Here is a 19,052-nt window from a genome sequence, read left to right as displayed (position 1 = left end):
GCCTTTGTTAATGTCGTCACGCGTATATTTGATTACGTATCTCTAAACCCAGAATGTTCAAATTTCTCAGTTACAAAATGTATGGCGAGCAATAAAGATGGCAACCAAATACATGACGCTCATTCTACCCATAATGATTCTAACTTAAAACAATAAGTGCCTCGTCTCATATTTATACAATAAAAAAGCAATCTTGTAAACTTGATTTTGCTTCACAAACGTTTTTACAGACTTGATGCAGGTGGTGTACGTTTCTGACGAGCATCACAAGAAACCAATAATGTTCAAAGAATGAATTTCCGCTATCTTGTGATTGGATGCTTTACTTCCTGTTTTTGTAGCTCTCCTGTTACTCGCCTGAGAAAGTCCGAGGCATTATTTTCAGTTTTTAAGTGTCTGTGGGGTCGAAGGAGGGTTCCTTCTGTAATAAGTATGTAAGTGGAGACACGTGGATGTAGCTCGCCCCCTATGGCTTTTGTTCTGGTTCGATTTACGCTACAACCTCAATGTTTTTGACCAACATGGAAACAAAAAGATTGGAGATCCCCTCTGGCATACTGGACGACCTCTGCAGGTAATTTAATGGTTTCTGTTGTTTGCTAAAAAAAAAATGTAAAGGTAATTGCGGGTCTACATCCTTCGGTTTTATTTCTATAATCCAATTCCCAACGCGTTTTTAAATGCATGTTTGTTCTGTTTATCGTCAGGCAAAATATGCCGTGCAGACCTACACGAAGTGCATATACTGACTGGTTGGGTGCTAAGTGTAAGACATTGCACTAATAAATCAAAATACCTTTAGATAAACGAGGTATCATAGTTACTCCTTTTCATCCCTTGTACAAGAGACAGCAGAGTCCTGGTCCGCTTGCACAACGCCACGCGATTACTCTTGTAAATTGGATTTATTCACAATTGAGGCTTTGTATATACACAGTCGAATTAAATTGACAAAGATTCATGTAATTGCTGCTATTGAATTGTTTATATTCTTTGTCGTTACCCCTGGAAGAATTTGTTTTGGAGCGTGAAGATCTCTCCGCTAAGACTGTTGCCCCCAAAACGAATGCAGTCGTGGTCCCACTGCAGCGTGGATGAGCGCACGATCATCGTTTAAAAGAATACTCATTCCAAATACTAATTATGTCAATACAACAACCCAGGATCGCGAGAAATGACAGCATAAACAGCGATCTTTAAAGTATTAATATCCCTTTGTCCTTTCCCATATTGTGTTTCATTTCAACTACAAACGTCCATCAATACAAGAATTGTACAGGTACTTGGATTTAAAATCGTCGGACCGTCATTCAATGGAAACAAAATGATACAGACTTAAAAAAAACAGACAAGTAACAATTGTTTTTAAATATGTCAAAATCATCCTGCCCCTTCCCCTTCTCTGATATCCCGAAATAAAATCCAGTGCAATTTAGGGTTATTACAAAAAGTAATTCCAACTGCAAAAGTATGAAGACAGCCGTCCATCTAAACTGACAGTGTTGATTAGAGAATTATTCATTCAATTCATTCATTCAATACATTTCACAATAGGAGATCAATGCTTTTGACCTAATGCAAGAATTTCCGTGTGGCCAAAAAAGGATATTGCTCATCACCTTGAACACAAACTCACTGTAAAAGATTAGCATGCGTGCCAAATACGTACATGGATCGCAACTGGTAGCTTCCAGACTGGTCCCAAGTTTATCACGAGGGGTGCAGAGGGGGAAAAAAACACACAACCCAAAACATTTGGTTGTCTGTATGCATGTTATTAACATGAAGTACCTTTGTCTTTGTGCACACTGCAACCTTAGAAACCTATTAGTCTTACTTTCACAAAAAAGACAATGAAAAGCAGTCCACCTTTAATCTACTGCAGCGCGTGATCTGCATTACCTGAAGTTGTTAGTGTTCAGCAGTCTTAAAATGTAATATAAAATGACAACAACAAAATGATGACAAAAATGATTAATTTCTTAGTGTCCGCTCAAGACTCCTACTAATGATTCCCATCCTGTGTTTGTATAGTCGATTCATCCTACACATTCCCAGTGAAGAAAGGGACAACGCTATCCGGGTGTGTTTCCAGATTGAGTTGGCACATTGGTTTTACCTCGACTTCTGCAAGCCAAACACACCAGCCGCCCCTCACTGTGGGATAAGAGATTTTGCCAAAGCCGATATCCTTTCTCCTGATTGGCGGGCATTGCCGGTGGGATTTGTTTTCCAACACCTCTTGATGCCGTGCTGTGTGAGCTCATTCTTGAACTTCATTGAAGAACAATGGATCAAATTGCCTTTTACCCCTTCCAAAATAAAACCGCAATGTGAGGCGAGAAACAGCATTCTGTAAAGTTATGCAAAAAATACAGTGAAGATATGAATATAAATAAGATTAGACCTTTATTCGCCTCACAATGAATAAATTCACAATTATAATTCGGGCGAAATAGTTTTGTCATACTTTTCTCCATCAACCCATTTCACTGCTTGTTCTAATGTGTGCGCCTTGGCCACACTTGGCAGCAGCACAAGACAGACATTCACTTCGTGGTTCCTTGCTGAGGATGAATAATATACGCCTGTTAATCTTGTTAAATGCGACCATGTGTTGCTGACTGCAGAGTTGGTGTTCAGATATCCCAAAATCAGTGGTTCTTAAACTGGGTGATCAAACCCTAGGGGTTCGGTGAGTCTGTCTCAGGGCTTCGGTGGATCCTCCGCCGCAGATGTCTAGTCTGCACTTAGTGGGCACAGTCATTAAAAGAAGGGTTCGATGAATGAGCATATGAAACTGGTGGGGTGCAGTGCCTCCAACAAGATTAATCGAAAAGTAACTGATCAAAACTATTTTGGGATCATCAGTTCATGGTTCATCATTGAGACCTTGTTGAATGTGTAATTCCCCAAGAATTCTCCAGAATGTTTAGCCACCCAACAGTAAATATTCCCAGATTTCTCTTCGTTGTCTGTGGTAGCGGGTTGATTGTCATTGTATTGAATCCAATACATTTGCAAAAATACATTCTACAGTGATACCTCAGCTTACAACTTAATTGGTTCCCAGAAAGTGTGTGTAAGGCCAAAGGTGTGTCTGCCAAACATTAATTTCCCATAAGAAACCATTAAAATGAGAATAATCCGTTCCCAGATCCCCATAAAACATAATTTTCTGCTAAATTGGCCCTAAAACTACACAAAATATACCTTATTTTATGTATAATAAATGTGCTATTGGATTGTAATTAATGAAATAAACTGTACTGTATAACAAAGTCGTCTTATTGACCTTTGTGATGGTCATTGACACAGAAACACCCTCAGCCACAGGTAGCAATGGTCGACATAGCAAAGTGGTACTGGGGCGCTAAGTCACACAGACGCACACCTTGTTCGCGTTTTTCAATAATCTTCTGCTTGACCGTAATTTTCTTTTGTGTCCTCTTTGGCATAACACTAGCCTGTGGTGGGATCTTTTTCGGTCCCATAATAGCAAAAGTACTCCACTCGACAGCAAACCACATCTGCACTCAAAGGGGGTGTGGAAAACTAGTCCGCCAGCAACCGTGGCGCTGTTCCACCGTGTGGTTTGGTGTTCATCCGCCGAAAACTAGTCCGCCAGCCACTGTGGCACTGTGTGGTTTGGTTTGTCCGGCGAAAACTAGTTCGTATGCCAAGATTATATTCTCGCAAATTTAATGTTTGTAAGGTGAAAGGTTCGTAAAACGAGGTATCACTGTACTTGGAAACTGTGATTAACATTTTTTTGCTATTTTCTGACATGTTAACAGCTAAACCAGTAACAAAATCAGCATCAATTTGTTTCTGCGCATTTTCTGTACTCTCAATTTGGGGGGAAAAAAATCAAAGTTTACATACATAGATGGAAATTGCCAATTACAGTAAAGTCTCGTTATATCGATATTCTCGGGAGTCCGAAAAAATATCGATATATCCGACCCTGCGCGCATGTAATTTTCTCCTTGCGTTCATAGAAATAGTATCGTAATAAGCGGTACTATCGATATAACCGATATCGATATAATGAGACTTTACTGTATTTTGATCTGATTAATCAACAAAATAAGCAACAGATTAATTGATTACAACAATCATTAATTGCAGGCCTGGTATTGAACGTGGTAGAATGGAATGATTGAATTTTAATGTTCTTTTCATGTGACCTGAACCACTCTTTAAAAAATAGCTTTTTGTGTATTATTAACATTGAGTATCGTTGACAATTTGACGATTAGCGGCATCACTACACATTTATGAACAATTCTAATATCTAAATGTTAGTTTGATGGAAATTTTCTTGACAGCAGCAAACTTTTCCAACACTGCCCCTTCCTCTTGCCTCATGGAGAAGATGTGCAGAAGGTCCTTGACCAGTGGAAGGAGTACAAGATGGGTGTTCCTACTTATGGAGCAATCATTCTTGATGAGACCTTAGAAAACGTGAGTTTTCTTCAGCGATACGTTCAGCGGTATTGGAAAATAAATCTCTTTTCACTTTGGTGAAAAAGTGCTATAAAGTGTGACGGTAGCCCTTTCATGCACCCTGTAACCTGATAACATGATAAACTGTCCAGTGTAGGAACCACTGTCCATCAAAGCGTTAAATTACTGTCTGTTTTTTTCCAGGTATTGCTTGTTCAGGGCTACCTTGCAAAGTCAAGCTGGGGCTTTCCCAAAGGGAAAGTGAATGAAGATGAAGCACCTCATGATTGTGCCGTTCGTGAAGTAAGTTTGATCTTTGCCCTTAATGGACCGCTGAACAACCAAAAGCACAAGGAGATGGCTTCCAAGTTGACAGAAATGTGCGTGTGTGTTTCTGCCCAGGTATTAGAAGAAACAGGGTTCGACATTAAGAATCGTATCGACAAAGATATGTACATAGAGCAGAAAATCACCGATAAGCTTGTGCGGCTCTATATCATACCAGGAATATCCAAGGATACAAAGTTCTATCCCAAAACGAGAAAAGAAATCAGAGTATGAAATCAGTTTTTTTAATGTTGTTATTTTTTTCAATGTAGAATCTTGTTTTAAAATAGATTATCATTTAATAGCGTGTTTTTTTTGTTTTTTTTTTTTTTTTAGAATATTGAATGGTTCCCGATTGAGAAGCTCCCGTGTCGCAGTAACGACATGACTCCAAGGTCAAAACTTGGACTTGCCCCCAACAGGTTTCTCATGGCCATTCCATTTATAAGGTGTGTATGTGTGTGTTTGTATAAATAGTCTTGTGAGGACCACTAACATTTTATACCATACGTAGTGAGGAGATTTTTGACAAGTGAGGACCTTTTGGCCCATCCTCACAAGTTTTTCATTCTAAAGGCTTCTAGAGGGTCTATATATGCATCTGTTAAAGTTTCAGAAAGGTCCTCACAAATTCACCCAAAATGATTTTTTTGGGTGTGTATTTTCATTTTACTTGGATACACACACTTTTTACTCACTTTGTGTGTTTGTGTGTGTGTGTGTGTGGTTAATGAGAGGAAAAAGTTCATACCACAAAAAGTAAAATGATATTTTAACCAAATTCACTACAGGGGTGAGGACTTCAAATGTACCCGTTCAAAAACCTCACTCCTGCTTTATTGCAGTTTCAATTCCACTTTTTATTTCTTTCTTTTTAAGAAGTTGAAGTCGGAAATGGGGTGACATATAGTGTTCAAATGTAACACTAGTTCTTCTCTAAACTTATCAGCAACGGTGGTCCTCACTCCTTATCTGGAGTTATCAGGACCTCACAAACCGTTGAAACAGGAATGTGTGTGTGCGTGGGTGCGCGCGTGCATGCGTGTGTGTGTGTGTGTTTGTGAAAGTCCATGTTTTAAAACCATGTGGAGAGAAGCTACATCTGTTAAAAATGTGGCCGGACAACTACGTGTCATATTTCTGAACGGGGCGGCTCAGTTAGTAGGGCAGATTCTCCTATGACCAATAAGTTGCCAGTTCAAATCTCACCTGTGGCTGTCTGCTGTCGATGTGTCCTTGTGCAAGACACCAAATCCCTTAGTTATCTAGAAACACGAGTAACTGCACCGTGTCGCGGACGTTACAGCTCTAATCAAAAGTCAAAACTTCCCACTCCACTTTTTCGAGATTCTCCGCGATGTCTGTCTTTTTCTGCATGTCTCGTAATGCAGACTCACGTTGTATTCCTTATACACGGTGACCTGCTGGCCACAAAGTAAATACACAGGTTTATCACCTACTTCTGTCAATAAATATTTAGCTGTCCACATTTTCTTGAAACCACGACCTTCAGCGTCCACTTTTTTTTTTTTTTTTTTTTTTTTTTTTTTTTTTTTTTTTCCGTTCTATGATTAACGTTGCAATGACTTGCTGCTAATCACATGCACTCGGACTTGTTTCAATACCTTGATATAAACGACGCACGCACACTGTAAACCAGGGGTCCCAAAGTCATTTTTTGGCCGCGGGCCACATTCTAGTTCCGGTTTCCTCTCTGGGGCCGTTATGAATTTGGAGAAGCCATTAGAAGGTTTTATCCACTCCTCATCTTACACATAGGGCACACAACAAATTGATAAATGACTAGTTTTTAAATTTGAAGTAATAAATAATAACTGTTATTGTGGTTCATATACGACAATTAGAATTTTTTGTTGGTACTTCAGCTAGCATCATGGAATTTCACAAGTTAGATTTGCTTTCGCGGGCCGAACAAAATGGTGTGGCAGGCCGGATTTAGCCCTTGAGTTTGACACCTGTGCTGTAAACAGATTTCAAAATAAAAGCACTACTGTTTTGTTCGACGCATTACGCCCAATTTTGAAAGTAGGTTTTATTTTCTTAAGTCCAGGCAACCTTTCGCGGGCCAGACATATTAAAAAGCGGAGAAAATACAAAAATCTAGGAAGTAACGTTTGGCTACCAATTGCTCTTTTGCTGCTTTAGGCCGCTACGAGAATGGATTAGCAGGCTGAAAGATGAGCCCCCAGATAGCGATGATGACTTTACCGGCAATGGCACCACTCCAGGAAAAACCTTAGACAATGCACGGTAAATGCAATTCTTCAATCTCCCTCATTTAGTGGAGGGGCTGATATTTATATTAGACAACATCTCTGTCAGCTCATGTGATGACGAATTGGATACAAGCAATGTATATGTCATAATAGGTGTGTATATTGTCAATATTTAAAGGACAACCGACGTCTCCGGACAAGTTGTGTCCATAATTTGTAAAATGGCTTCAAATGACTTCAACTGAGCGTATTTTACAAAGATTCCACTGCATATAGCTATATTTTACGTTTTAAGACTCGCGCTGAATATTCCGGAAGTCTTGTTTTTGAGTTGGTGACGAGTCTGTACGTTACGTCACTGAAGGAACGCCCCTGACCGAAAAAAGGACACATTGTAGCAGTCCTTCCATCACGTCAATGCTTGTTTGGTCTGAAAACCTCGTGTTGCACCAGAAAGAGCCAGAAAAGGGCGTCCAAGCTCCATTTAAGGAATTCATCAGCCTGTGGAAACGGGTTGATTCATTCCGCACAGGAGCTCGGTGGCCATTTTCTGCCTCTTTTTGGGTGAGACATTTTCCCCCAATGTTGCCTCAAAATGGCACGGAATAAATTCTTGAATTGATTGCAAACATGTATGCTTTCCTCTTCAGAATTATTTGAATCATATTCATAACTGGATGTGTAACAAGAAAGCATATTCTCCGAATCTGAAGCCATTGTTTTGATTCTCCAGCAATGCAAGACGTCTTGGCGTGACGTCACGAACTGGGGGCGGGACTTTCTGAAAATGCCCAGTTCGCAGCTCATTTTTTTTGCAGATTTTGGACACTTTAAGTCATTTATATTGGTGTTTTGCATTTCAATAAAAATATCATACTGCGTGTTTTGGGTATTTTAGATGCTATACAACGTTTTTCTGGTGTCAGTTAGGAAACAAAAAAGTGACGTCGGTTGTCCTTTAAGAGTAGATTAAGGCAGTGCTGCCTTTCCCACCATCAACTGAATAGCAACGCCTCTGAAAGAATACTATAATCTACTGTTCGGTGTTTTGGCACCTTGCATTGTTGATGTTCTCTGTTTGATTTAGGTTCAAATCTCATCGCATCACTTCTATGGAAGTATTTCCAGGAGATGGTTCCACCAAATATAAGCAGCAGAAGGAGCTGAACCTGAACCTGTTTGAGTGGAATCAGGTTTGCAAAGTCACACATATATCTCTTTTTTCAAACATCCTGCTTACTGTCATCTGTATATTTGATTAGGAGAATATGCTTTCTTGTTACACATCCAGTTATGAATATGATTCAAATAGTTCTGAAGAGGAAAGCATACAAAATAATTTGTTACTCTAATCTTCTAATTTTGTAACACAAGAAAGACTGCTGTAATCTTAATTGTGTGTTTGTGAAATTCCGTGGTAATCACCCGAGAGATGGGGCCAAAACATTTGGCTCAAAATGACTCTTTGGTTGCTGTCTAACTTTGTGCCTTGTGGGTAGAGCCAACATGTAAAAGGCAACGGGAAGAAATACCAGGAAACACCTTATCTAAAGAAAGGAGTCAATGAAAATGGATTCAGCGCACAGCAGGTCCAAATATTATCAGTAAGTTTCTTTTAAAAATGTTTTAATTGTGTTTTGCATTTTTTTATACCTAAAGTCATTTCATTGACTATTCATACAGAAGGAAGATAAGCGGCTTCATCCCAAAAGACTACAAGACAGATTTGAGAAAGGTGTGTTTTGTGCGAATCCTCGGTTATCTTGCATTCTTCAACACACTGAAAACGGCCTTTTTTTCTGTGATCATTTTATAAGATTATAACGGTTTTAAATTCCTAATTCTGACTGGAATCATGTGCTTAGGTGAAGGTGAAGAATGAATTAATCCATGACACGATCATTCAGAAGCACTGATGCAAATACAGAGTGAATGGCGAAGCTGTGTTTTTTTTTTTTTTTTATGGATAGTTCTCCATCAAAGCAGACGATTATCAGTTTTAAATCAAAATCATACATTTTAAAACATTTGCCTTTTCTTTACAAATCAACGATCAACATTTTGCCGATTTTCTGACATGTTGAGGACCAAACCAGTGATGAAAAGATCATCAATCCGCGTCTGAATTTTCAACACTGTCATTACGAAATACTGTCAAGTGTTGTAATAATTTTTTTAAAAAGGGATGCAAATTATTATTTTTATCCATCCATTATTTTCTGAACTGCCTATCCTCATGAGGGTCGGTCGAAGTAGTTCTGGAATCTATCCCAGCTGTCTTCGGCGGTAGGCGGGAATCACCCTGAACTGGTGGCCAGCCAATCACAAGGCATAAACCAGGGGTCGGCATACGTTTATCACATTCCATTTTTTTTTAAATCCTCGAAATAAAATTTACATTAAAACAAGGTTTTGGATATTATTTAGAAGGAAGGAAACAAAACGTTCTTTTTGAAGTTAATGGGGTGTCACTAAATATAGAGGCCGCACAGAGATTTTTTTTTTAAACCTTTCCATTCACCCTGTAACCTGATAACATGAAAAGCTGTGCCCTGTGGTGCCCCCGAAAAGGTTAATTTTGAACTTTGTATGTATTTGAGTACTGGTGTGTGCTCTAAAGGAATGTATCTTTCCACAGATTGTAATCCATGCGGCTCTCCGAATGGTCAACAGACTGCCCAGAAAAAAGACTTTGAGCCTCTTCTGTCATCCAAAGCATTCCTCAATTTTAAATTCGACAAAGATGCCATCATGCGATATTTTGATTTCTGACATGGGTGGAGAAAGTGGTATGGCTCTCCTGGCAAGTCATGCAACTATGGGCTCTCAGATGATTTTTTAAATTATTTTAATGACCTGTCACTCCAGACAAGGGTGTTAAAATGGCGCCAACACATTTGTTTTGTCAGTTTTACATCGCGTCGCATTTAATGTTTGGAACATTTTCATCTAAAAATTTTCCTCTGTTTGTTTAAGCAGAGTTCAGAAAATTAATGTTCCACTCTTCTTGTTTTAATAATTGATTAATCCACTTTATTCTATGCCTCTAATTTAGTTCAGGTTTTCTTTTGAACCTTTCAGGGAAAAAAAATGGGATTAAGATTGTTCCTGGCGTTACGACCAAATAACTCAAGGTTTTATCAATACCGTCATTTAGAATGTGATGCATTTTAGAGAAGCTAAGTGCACTTGGTCTTCTTCGAGTTGGATCAAAGCATCTTGATTAGAATTTTGTGGTTACCATTATTAAAATGAATTTGCAATATGGATTAAATAAAAACAAAAGTCACAACAAAATATCTGAATTCAAAGGTCGTCACCCCACTGTTGAATTTACCTGGCAAGGTAGTGTGTTTGCTGATTTCCAAGACAAATTACATTTATTTAGAATTTGGGGGGCATGCGATATTTTACACTGAATATTTCAATTACTCTGCCACCCAAAAATCGTTTTAGAAAAACCTATTCTTTTTAATAATTGCAATCGCTGACTTCTGTATTTTATCCTTTGACTGAAATGTGTACCACTATGTATTTGTTTGACTTAAACTGTACGGCTGTTCTTAGCCACCAAACCCATCAATGTCATTTTTTTCGACCTGTTCTACCACAGAGCTTGTGCGACATTTAAGAAAAATAAAACAAAATTGCCGCCACATACGCCAAGAATGTTAGACCAAGTAACTCCCTCAAGTATTACCGCTTCTATAAAAGGCACAAATGATTTCTTTGCTTTGACGCTGAAAAAACAAAGTGGTCACGCGTCGGTTACATTCAGGTGAAATGATGGCGTTTGACTGTGAGGTCAGGGATCTCTTTAAACGTTGTTATTGTGTTTATTATTACTTATTGTACAGATGGTGATATGTTAAGCTATGGTGGAGTGGGTGGTTTGAGTTTACACATGTAAAATAGGAATAGAATAGTGTTCCATCTTTTTTTTAATGGGCATTTAGGGTTGTGACTGAGCAAGCCCAGTTGTTCATTGTAGATCTTCATCATTGAGTTTTTTTTCCATTCCACAATAATGGATAGATGGCTGAATCGTTAGATTTAAAAAAGTTATTCAAATGTGAGCAATGATCTTCAAGAAGTTCTTTCAAAAACAGGACATTTCCCTGAGGCCATTTGTGCAGAATAGAACTCTGTGCACCTCGCAACACATCTTGTTACTTCTATCGGGAGTCGCAACAGCGATAAATCACCCGAGTGATTTCCTGAACTTTAAATGTTTCCCGATGTTTGTACCTTTTCAGAGGGGCCTGCGCTTGCCCCATTACAGCGGTTAAAGTCTTGAATGTGTCACAATAGACCTGTGGTTAGGGAAATATGACAATTGTTTTACCCTTTTGAGGGACATCGAATATTACAGAGGACAGTTTATTATGTTATCAGGTACATTAACCGCATATAGAATGCCTGGTTCAAGTATTGACCACTTTAAAAATGGGTGGAAGGTATTTTCTTTACATTTGGTAAAAACGAAAATGTATGTAGACATTTTAATGTTGTCCTATTGCACCCCAACAATTGGAAAAAAATAATGTGGTTTATGGAATTGAATTTCGGTCACAATTTTGTACTTGGACAAAATAAAATTTGAAAATGGAAAATTAATGTGTTGATCTTGAATGCAGTACACATGTAACATTGATTCAATTGATTAGTTGTAGGTCAAATATAATTGTGATTCTCTTTCCGTAATTTTTGTGAATAATCACTGACCATATGTTTTGAGTTGTATGTTTTATCTTTTTGTATTCATCTTTTTAATTTTTTGAATTTAATGTTTTTTTCAGTTTCAAATCCATTTTTTGAGTTTCAGAATTTTGACCCTGGTCTGTCTTTGAGGTGTGGAATCATGAGTGACAGCTGGCAATACCAAATCACACAGGTCATCTCCCTTGATGCTTGATCAGATTTTTAAATTGTCAATTGTAATAAATAATGTTGTGTTATTGCAAGCATTTTCTTATAGCATAAACTTGGATAACGCTTGAACAAATGTCTATCCTTGCCTTTTGATTTTAAAATAAGTGATAGAGGAATTATGTACTGCACAGGTGTCAAAGTCAAGGCCTGCGGGCCAAATCTGGCCCGCCACATCATTTTTTTTTCGCCCGTGAAAGCAAATCAGACTTGTAAAATTCCATGATGCTTGCTAAAATCCTAACCAAAATTAAATATTTTTGGATGTAAACCACAATAACAGTCATTCTTCTTGACTTCAGATTTGAAAACTAGTTATTCATTAATTCAACATTCTAATGGCTTCCCCAAATTCATAACGAGAGGAAACTACAATGTGGCCCGCGTCAAACAATTACTTTGACACCCCTTATGTACTGTATATGTAGCATTACAAGGTGCGATTAAACATGCATATCATAAGGAAACTAACTAGATTGTGCCGTGCGAAAAAAAAAAGTTGCTTTTGTCGAGAGAACATCTGGCTAATTAAAATAACATCAAAACAAACGTGCGAATCAAAACTCTGAAGATGGAGGGCAGTGGTTCGCTGTGGCGACTCCTGAAGGGAAAAGCCGAAAGGAAAGGAAGACTACATTTGGGTTCGTGTGAATAACACACCAACCGCTAGGAGGCAGTAATGTAACTTAACGCTTGCTCAACAACTTCGCAAACCAAACAAGTCTAAAACGAATAAGAAAAAAAGAAGGTATCCGGTTCAAAATATGGAGAGAATTCAAATTGGTGAGATTGTTCATTCCGTAATTAATTCTACGAACGGATTATTTTCACCATTATACGTTTCTAGGTTAATAGTTAATACAGTCATTCATACGAAACACTGTCGTGGTCAAATAGTTGTTTTGAGGAGTGCATAGTGGAGATCTATGCTAGTTTTCCCACGCGGAAACTGAAATTTTGTATTTAGTTAATATAGTTGTGTTGGAATACAGGCCAAATAGGCAACCACTCTTTTTTTCTATGTATTGTCACACCCGACCTCAATTTATGAGAGTATTATCTGTCATAAGGTGCCTCAAACTATTGTATTTTTGGAACAATACGTTATTTCGTTGACTGGACTATTTTATACTTGATGATCAAGTATAGTTTTAGCTCTCATAAAAACCAATGAGCGGCTGTGTAAATGTACCATAACATATTTTTTTAGTACCTGTAAATTCATAATCGCTTTTTCTCTCCCTCAGATTAAGTTTTCGCTCACGGATTTTCTTTTTTGAGATCAACAGTGATACTGCGTAAAGACAGGTAAAAGTACACTCGAAAAGGGTCCCTGATGTAACCTCGTCTAACTTGATCACGTTGGTCATCAAATAATGATGTATGAATTGAAGATTTGGCACTTGTTTTGCCATTTGTTCAAGCTTGTAACTGTTGACACAACACATTATCTGTATGTATAAAATATTCAAATATATTTAACAAATATGTACAATACCAAAATAATTCTTGAAATGACCTAGATACACAACTTGAGAATGGAATTTGTATTTAGTTTGAAATCAATACAAGCATAATTGACATGGTCACAGAACATATAGAATCCATTTGCACTATTCACAACTCTTTAGTGCTCGCGATTTTGACACATTTTCAAAGACCCAGTGAATATTCTGTTCATTATTTTTACATTGAGGCTACCAAATGAAATAATTGACTCTGGCGAGAGAAAGTTTTATTCAACATTCTTCCATTATCGAGTAATCAGAAGTAAAACACCGGTACATTTGAAAATATTTGTTAACTTTGTCTGAAGTCTGGAGAAAACATATTTTTGTGTAAGCAAACATCAGGCAAAACAGCCATTTTATTAATGCTGTTATGTATTTTCTTTTGTGACACCTCGAACATCTGAACAGTAGTTACCTTCTATGAAGTCGTCAATTCAGAACGAAAACGAGATATTTTTCATAACTAATATTACTGATGGGCTTGCATTTTATTGTTGATTGTTCTGATAACATGATGCAGACAAATCTTTTAATATCTTAGAGTTAAATGTTAAAATCTATGCTTGCTGATGAAATATCCATTTTGCCCTTCACACAGACTGTGCCATACACAGTGGCATTTTTGTTGTTGAGACAGAAAATAACGTATTCATGTTAGGTGGTCTTAGCGTGTGATAATGGAAGTAAGCCATTAGTGGCTTCACTTTGATGACGGCGTATAAGCGGGATACTTAGTCCATTTGTGTACTGTATGTACTTGACATCCGTGACTGCGACCCCGTGGTGGCATTTTGGCTCATTGTCTTTCATTAAATTGCTTGCAATTTAAATGGCCAATGGAAAAAAAGAAAGACATAATGACACAGAATGTTTTATTCTATTGCATTTTCTGTGTCTTTCTTCAGCAAAACAATACATTGTGATTTTTATAGCTCTTTCACAAAAACTGAAGCTGTAACAAAGCAATTTTCGAAATGTTTCGAAGTCTTAGCATTTAATGAGAATGACTTCTTTTCCAATATTACTATGCTTCTTTTGAGTGTTGATTGACTTTTTCTCCAGTGGCTTAGGCCACTTTCAACCCATGTTAAGAGTTAAAATGTTTTTGATCTTGCACAGTTCCAGCATCAATATTGGTGTGATTAAAAATATTAAAAAAATAAGTCAAAGTCAGCTTTATTGTCAAATATGCTAATAGGCATGACATAAACTTAAACTTTGTGAGCTCAGTAATTTTATGATGTGTTCCAGGGCATCATGCCGTATTCCCGCCCAACTTCGCAAAACCCAGGCAAGGGACAGAAGGCACAGAAGTCTTCGACTATGAATCGCTTCAAAGACATTCACATCAACGAAGAAGTCAAAATTTCAATTAACTTGTCTCTGGAGAGGTTTCGTTATAGCGATGAGAAAGGTATGTGATCATTCCATCAATCATGTTTATATATTTTTCAATATGATCATGGAGGAATGATAGTTCTAATTGAAGTTCCCCTGAATGAACAGAGATGGAATTTCCTTCTTCACTTACTTCTAATGAAAGAGCCTTCATTCATCGTGCATCGCAGGCTTTGGGTTTCATTTCTAAAAGCAAAGGGTAAGTAAGTATATTTCACAAGAACAAGAGGCTAAAAATTATTGAAAGTCAAAAGAATGGTTTCCTCAAGAGGTATTCTGTTCATCGAGCCGTTTTCAGTCAGAATATGTTGATGAGATCAACGGGGACGACAAAAATATAGTGCCAAACACAATCTGTTCCATGACGCGACTTAACTTGCAAATTTTAATTTCACAACTGTTTCCCCAAAGAAGTGTCATAATTTGAACCAAGATAAAGCTCACCTTCATAAAATATTTATTCGCTGTCCCCAAAATTTAGTCAAGCAATTAGCATTTACTTACCTCTCGATTAGACTAGACTTTGATGCCTTTTGATTGTATAATTGGGCATTAAATAAGAAATATACAAATAGCAAAAGGGGAATAATGAAGTTAAGGTTTCATAAAAAAATGTGGCCGCAGCAGGGATTGAAACTACTACTTATGCACTGTGAAGTCAACGTACTCACCACCCGACTAATGATCGCACACGCACGCGCACATGCAGGCACGGCGGGGCTGCCTCTCCCGGCCGTTCTCCACCCGCTGTCATTGTCTAATCACGGACACGGGGCATTTATACGGTTCGCGATCACCTCGCCAATGCCGGATGATTGACTCAACTCGCCACCGTACCTGGACTCTTCCTTCAATGCGCGAGTGTATCCGGTCCGAGGTATTTTCCCTGTGTCCCCTGCGTAAATTTATGTCATCTTCCGGGATTGCGTAATTTTGCACCCTCGTGTGCCATTTGCTTTTTGGCGTAGTAAGCGGGTCGGATAACCCCCTGCCTTCTTACTCGCTGTGTTTTCTTTTATTTGTGAATAAACATCCTGCTTGGTTAGTACGTGTCTGCTTCTGGATCCCAAACATTCCACTACGTTCCGACGAGTCAGCTGCCGTCACTCGCTCGGAACGTGACAGCTACGGATGACTCGGCTACAGGATGTTCTTTTCTCTTAAAATACATATCCAATGACACTTGCTCTCACTCCCACAGCCACATCACTAGATTTTACAGCCTCCTTATTCTTTAATATCGTACTGATCGTAGATTTCGCCATGCTGTATTCCCTAGCCAAATCAGACACTTGCACACCTCCTTCATATTTTGTGATTATTTCTTTCTTAAATGCAATAGTTGTACGCACTACTTTTATTTTGTCACTTTTCGCAGCACTTACTTTCTTTGGAGGCATGATTAGGGGCTAAAACTCTTCGTACACCTATATTAAACGCTAGAGCAAAACGCAGCGACAACAGTTGGTCACAGAGAGAGCGATACACCTGTACGCCGCTCAGCAACCCACCCTCGCGTACGCACTCACGCGTCGTATAGGCGTTCGAACACCGATTGGTTTGAACGCCGAAGCAAGAATATCTCGAATATTTTGTTCGAACTCCGATGTGTTCGAACTGTGAGGCGTTCGAGAACAGAGGTTCCGGTGTGTGTGTGTGTGTGTGTGTGTGTGTGTGTGTGTGTGTGTGTGTGTGTGTGTGTGTGTGTGTGTGTGTGTGTGTGTGTGTGTGTGTGTGTGTGTGTGTGTGTGTGTGTGTGTGTGTGTGTGTGTGTGTGTGTGTGTGTGTGTGTGTGTGTATCCAAATCATTCGGCTAAGATGAAAAAGTTTCTTCAGCCGTCATCTGGACTTGTTTGAAGGCAAAGTACAGACCTTTTCATCGATGGACCACTCCTGTACGACTGAGAGCTTACTATGACAATTGAAGATATCCAAATGGTAATATTCTGTGTGTTTCAGGAAAAGCTCAAATCGCTTCCTCACCATCAGGAAAAAGAATCTCCTCGATAGTCGTCGGTCCACCATGCTGCTGACACTCTCCCAATCCTCCTTACATGCCATACGCAGCGTTCTTCAGGACTTTCCTATCACCAGTAAAGAGCGTGAAGACCTCCAAGCTCGCAGCAAAAGCAAGCTGTCTGTTTCGACACAACATGGTGCGTTTGTTTAAAGGGGTGTGTTCAGAAATGAAGCCACAAAGATACACGAGCAAACTCTGCATTTTCTAGCTCACTGCATTAGTTTTATCAGATGTCTGAATCAGATTTTTTTTTCAGTCACTCACTTCTTGAGCAGAATACTCGCATTGATGTTTAACATGGTTTCCCCTCTTGTATAAGTGTGTGTGTTTGTCTGTGCGTGTGCACTCTCATAGTGTTCTTTTATGACATTAACAGCACAGCTCACACATTTGAGCAGACACTTATCCATCTTTCCATTTTCAGCCACTTATACAGTGTTGGGTCGCAGGGGCAGCATCTTTAGTACGGAAGCGCAGATTTACCTCTCCCCAATCACTTCTTCCAGCTCTTCCCAGTAGATCCTGAGGCGTTACCCGGCTGGCAAGGTGACGTAGTCTCTCCACCGTGTCCTGGGTCATCCCCGGGGTCTCCTGCCAGTGGGACATGTTACGTCACCAGGGCGGCATCCTAATCTCATGTCAAGCAACTTCATCCGGCCTCTTGTGATGCGGAGGAGTGGGTCAACTCTGATGGATGACCAAGCTTCTCATTTATTTCTAAGGGAGAGCCTAGACACCCTACAGAGAAAACTCATTTCAGTCACTTGTATTCGGGATCTCGTTCTTTCGGTCACGACCCATAGCTGAACAAGACACCAAGATACTTGAACAGCTCCACTCCGCCCGCATTATCTCCGCCCTGAACCAGAGAGGGCACTCCATGCTTTTCCTACAGATGCCTATACATGCTAACAGATTTGGGGGTGCTGATTATCATTCCAACCACTTGACACTCAGCTGTGAAACACTTCAGGGAGATTTGGAGAGCCCACTTTGTAGGAGCCAACAATACCACAATGTCTGCAAAAAGCAAAGATGCAATACTGAGGCCACCAAAACCCCCTCAACGCCACGGCTGCGCTGAAAAATTCTGCCTATAAAGGTTATGAACAGAATCAGAAAACGATTCAGACTTACTGTCGGCAATGCAAAATGAACTCTGACTTTGGTAGTCGAGGGACTGAACAGCTTGTATCAGGAGGTTCGGTAACTCGTACCCCCAAAGCACCCACCACAGAACTCCTCAAGGGACATGGTCAAACACATCCAAGTCCACAAAACACATATAGACTGGTTGGGCAAGTTCTTACATACCCTCGAAGACCCTGCTCAGGGTGTAGAGCTGGTCCACTGTTCCTCGGTGGGGGCCGAAAACAACATTGTTCCTCTTCAATTTGAGGCTCGCCTTCCAGACAGACCCTCCTCTCCTGCACCAGGCGCCATCTTGGACTTCTTGGCAACTAATGAACAGTTACAGTCATGCAAATGTTGGGATTTTATAAACAAGTTTGGAAAAAGGTGTGTAATATTCTCCTTTCTTCTATCAGATAACTTTGACATGAACAGGCCAAGGGGACACATGCACAGTGGCGTTTCTGTGGTACCCCCAAGGAGGAGGACATCAGAGTTTGACAGTTTCCGGCGTGCGCTACCCGTGTATGAGCATGAAGAAGAGATCCTCAGACTGATTAGAGAGAACAAGGTGGTACTGATTGTTGGCGAGACTGGTTCTGGGAAAACAACCCAGGTAAGAGAGTGTTTACAAAATCAATGCCAACATTAGCAGATACCCGTCAATCGAATGAATTCCTATGCTTTCAGTGTCATCCTACAACACAGGTGTCAAAGTCAAGGCCCACGGGCCAAATCCGGCTCGCCACATCATTTTTTTCGGCCCGCGAAAGCAAATCAAACTTGTTAAATTCCATGATGATTGCTAAAATCTGAGCCAAAATTTCATATTTTTGGATGTCAACCACAATAAAAGTCATTATTCTTGACTTCAGATTTGAAAACGAGTTATTCATTAATTTCCTGTGTGCTCTATATGTAATATTTGAAGGGATTTAAAAATTCTAATGGGTTCCCCGAATTCATAACGGCCCTCGAGAGAAAACCATAACTACAATGTGGCCCGCGGCAAAAAATGACTTTGACACCCCTGTCCTACAACTATACACT

General features: G+C 39.4%; 2 protein-coding genes across 3 annotated transcripts in view; both read left to right on the top strand.

Annotated features, from left to right (window-relative positions):
- Positions 1–323: 323 nt before the first annotated feature.
- On the top strand, positions 324–11,920 carry dcp2 (decapping mRNA 2). Its single transcript, XM_089020221.1, has 11 exons — positions 324–574; positions 2,035–2,186; positions 4,340–4,467; positions 4,654–4,752; positions 4,852–5,004; positions 5,113–5,225; positions 6,943–7,047; positions 8,101–8,206; positions 8,513–8,617; positions 8,697–8,748; positions 9,652–11,920. Exons 1-11 carry the CDS (start codon positions 507–509, stop codon positions 9,783–9,785), a joined length of 1,215 nt encoding a protein of 404 aa, XP_088876347.1. The 5' UTR covers positions 324–506; the 3' UTR covers positions 9,786–11,920.
- Positions 11,921–12,671: 751 nt separating this feature from the next.
- ythdc2 (YTH domain containing 2) overlaps positions 12,672–19,052 on the top strand; it is a 30,047-nt gene continuing 23,666 nt past the window's right edge. For both annotated transcript variants that reach the window (XM_089020755.1, XM_089020754.1), the window contains exons 1-6: positions 12,672–12,725; positions 13,190–13,250; positions 14,705–14,867; positions 14,960–15,050; positions 16,811–17,007; positions 18,419–18,618. In XM_089020755.1, coding sequence (XP_088876881.1) covers positions 14,711–14,867; positions 14,960–15,050; positions 16,811–17,007; positions 18,419–18,618 — 645 coding nt within the window. In that variant the 5' untranslated portion in view covers positions 12,672–12,725; positions 13,190–13,250; positions 14,705–14,710. The remainder of the gene's footprint in view (positions 12,726–13,189; positions 13,251–14,704; positions 14,868–14,959; positions 15,051–16,810; positions 17,008–18,418; positions 18,619–19,052) is intronic.

Source organism: Hippocampus bargibanti, linkage group LG18 (assembly GCF_051943395.1).
Source record: "Hippocampus bargibanti isolate YZ-2025 linkage group LG18, ASM5194339v1, whole genome shotgun sequence".
NCBI classification, from domain to species: Eukaryota; Metazoa; Chordata; class Actinopteri; order Syngnathiformes; family Syngnathidae; genus Hippocampus; species Hippocampus bargibanti.
Note: the sequence above shows the minus strand (reverse complement) of the source record. Positions and strands in the feature narration are given on the sequence as shown.

Excerpts from the sequence above, each read along its gene's own strand:
- dcp2 (XM_089020221.1), top strand. The coding sequence starts at position 507 with ATGTTTTTGACCAACATGGAAACAAAAAGATTGGAGATCCCCTCTGGC. Across the intron at positions 5,226-6,942 it reads ATGGCCATTCCATTTATAAG|GCCGCTACGAGAATGGATTA; the intron begins GTGTGTATGTGT and ends TTGCTGCTTTAG. Across the intron at positions 7,048-8,100 it reads AAAACCTTAGACAATGCACG|GTTCAAATCTCATCGCATCA; the intron begins GTAAATGCAATT and ends TGTTTGATTTAG.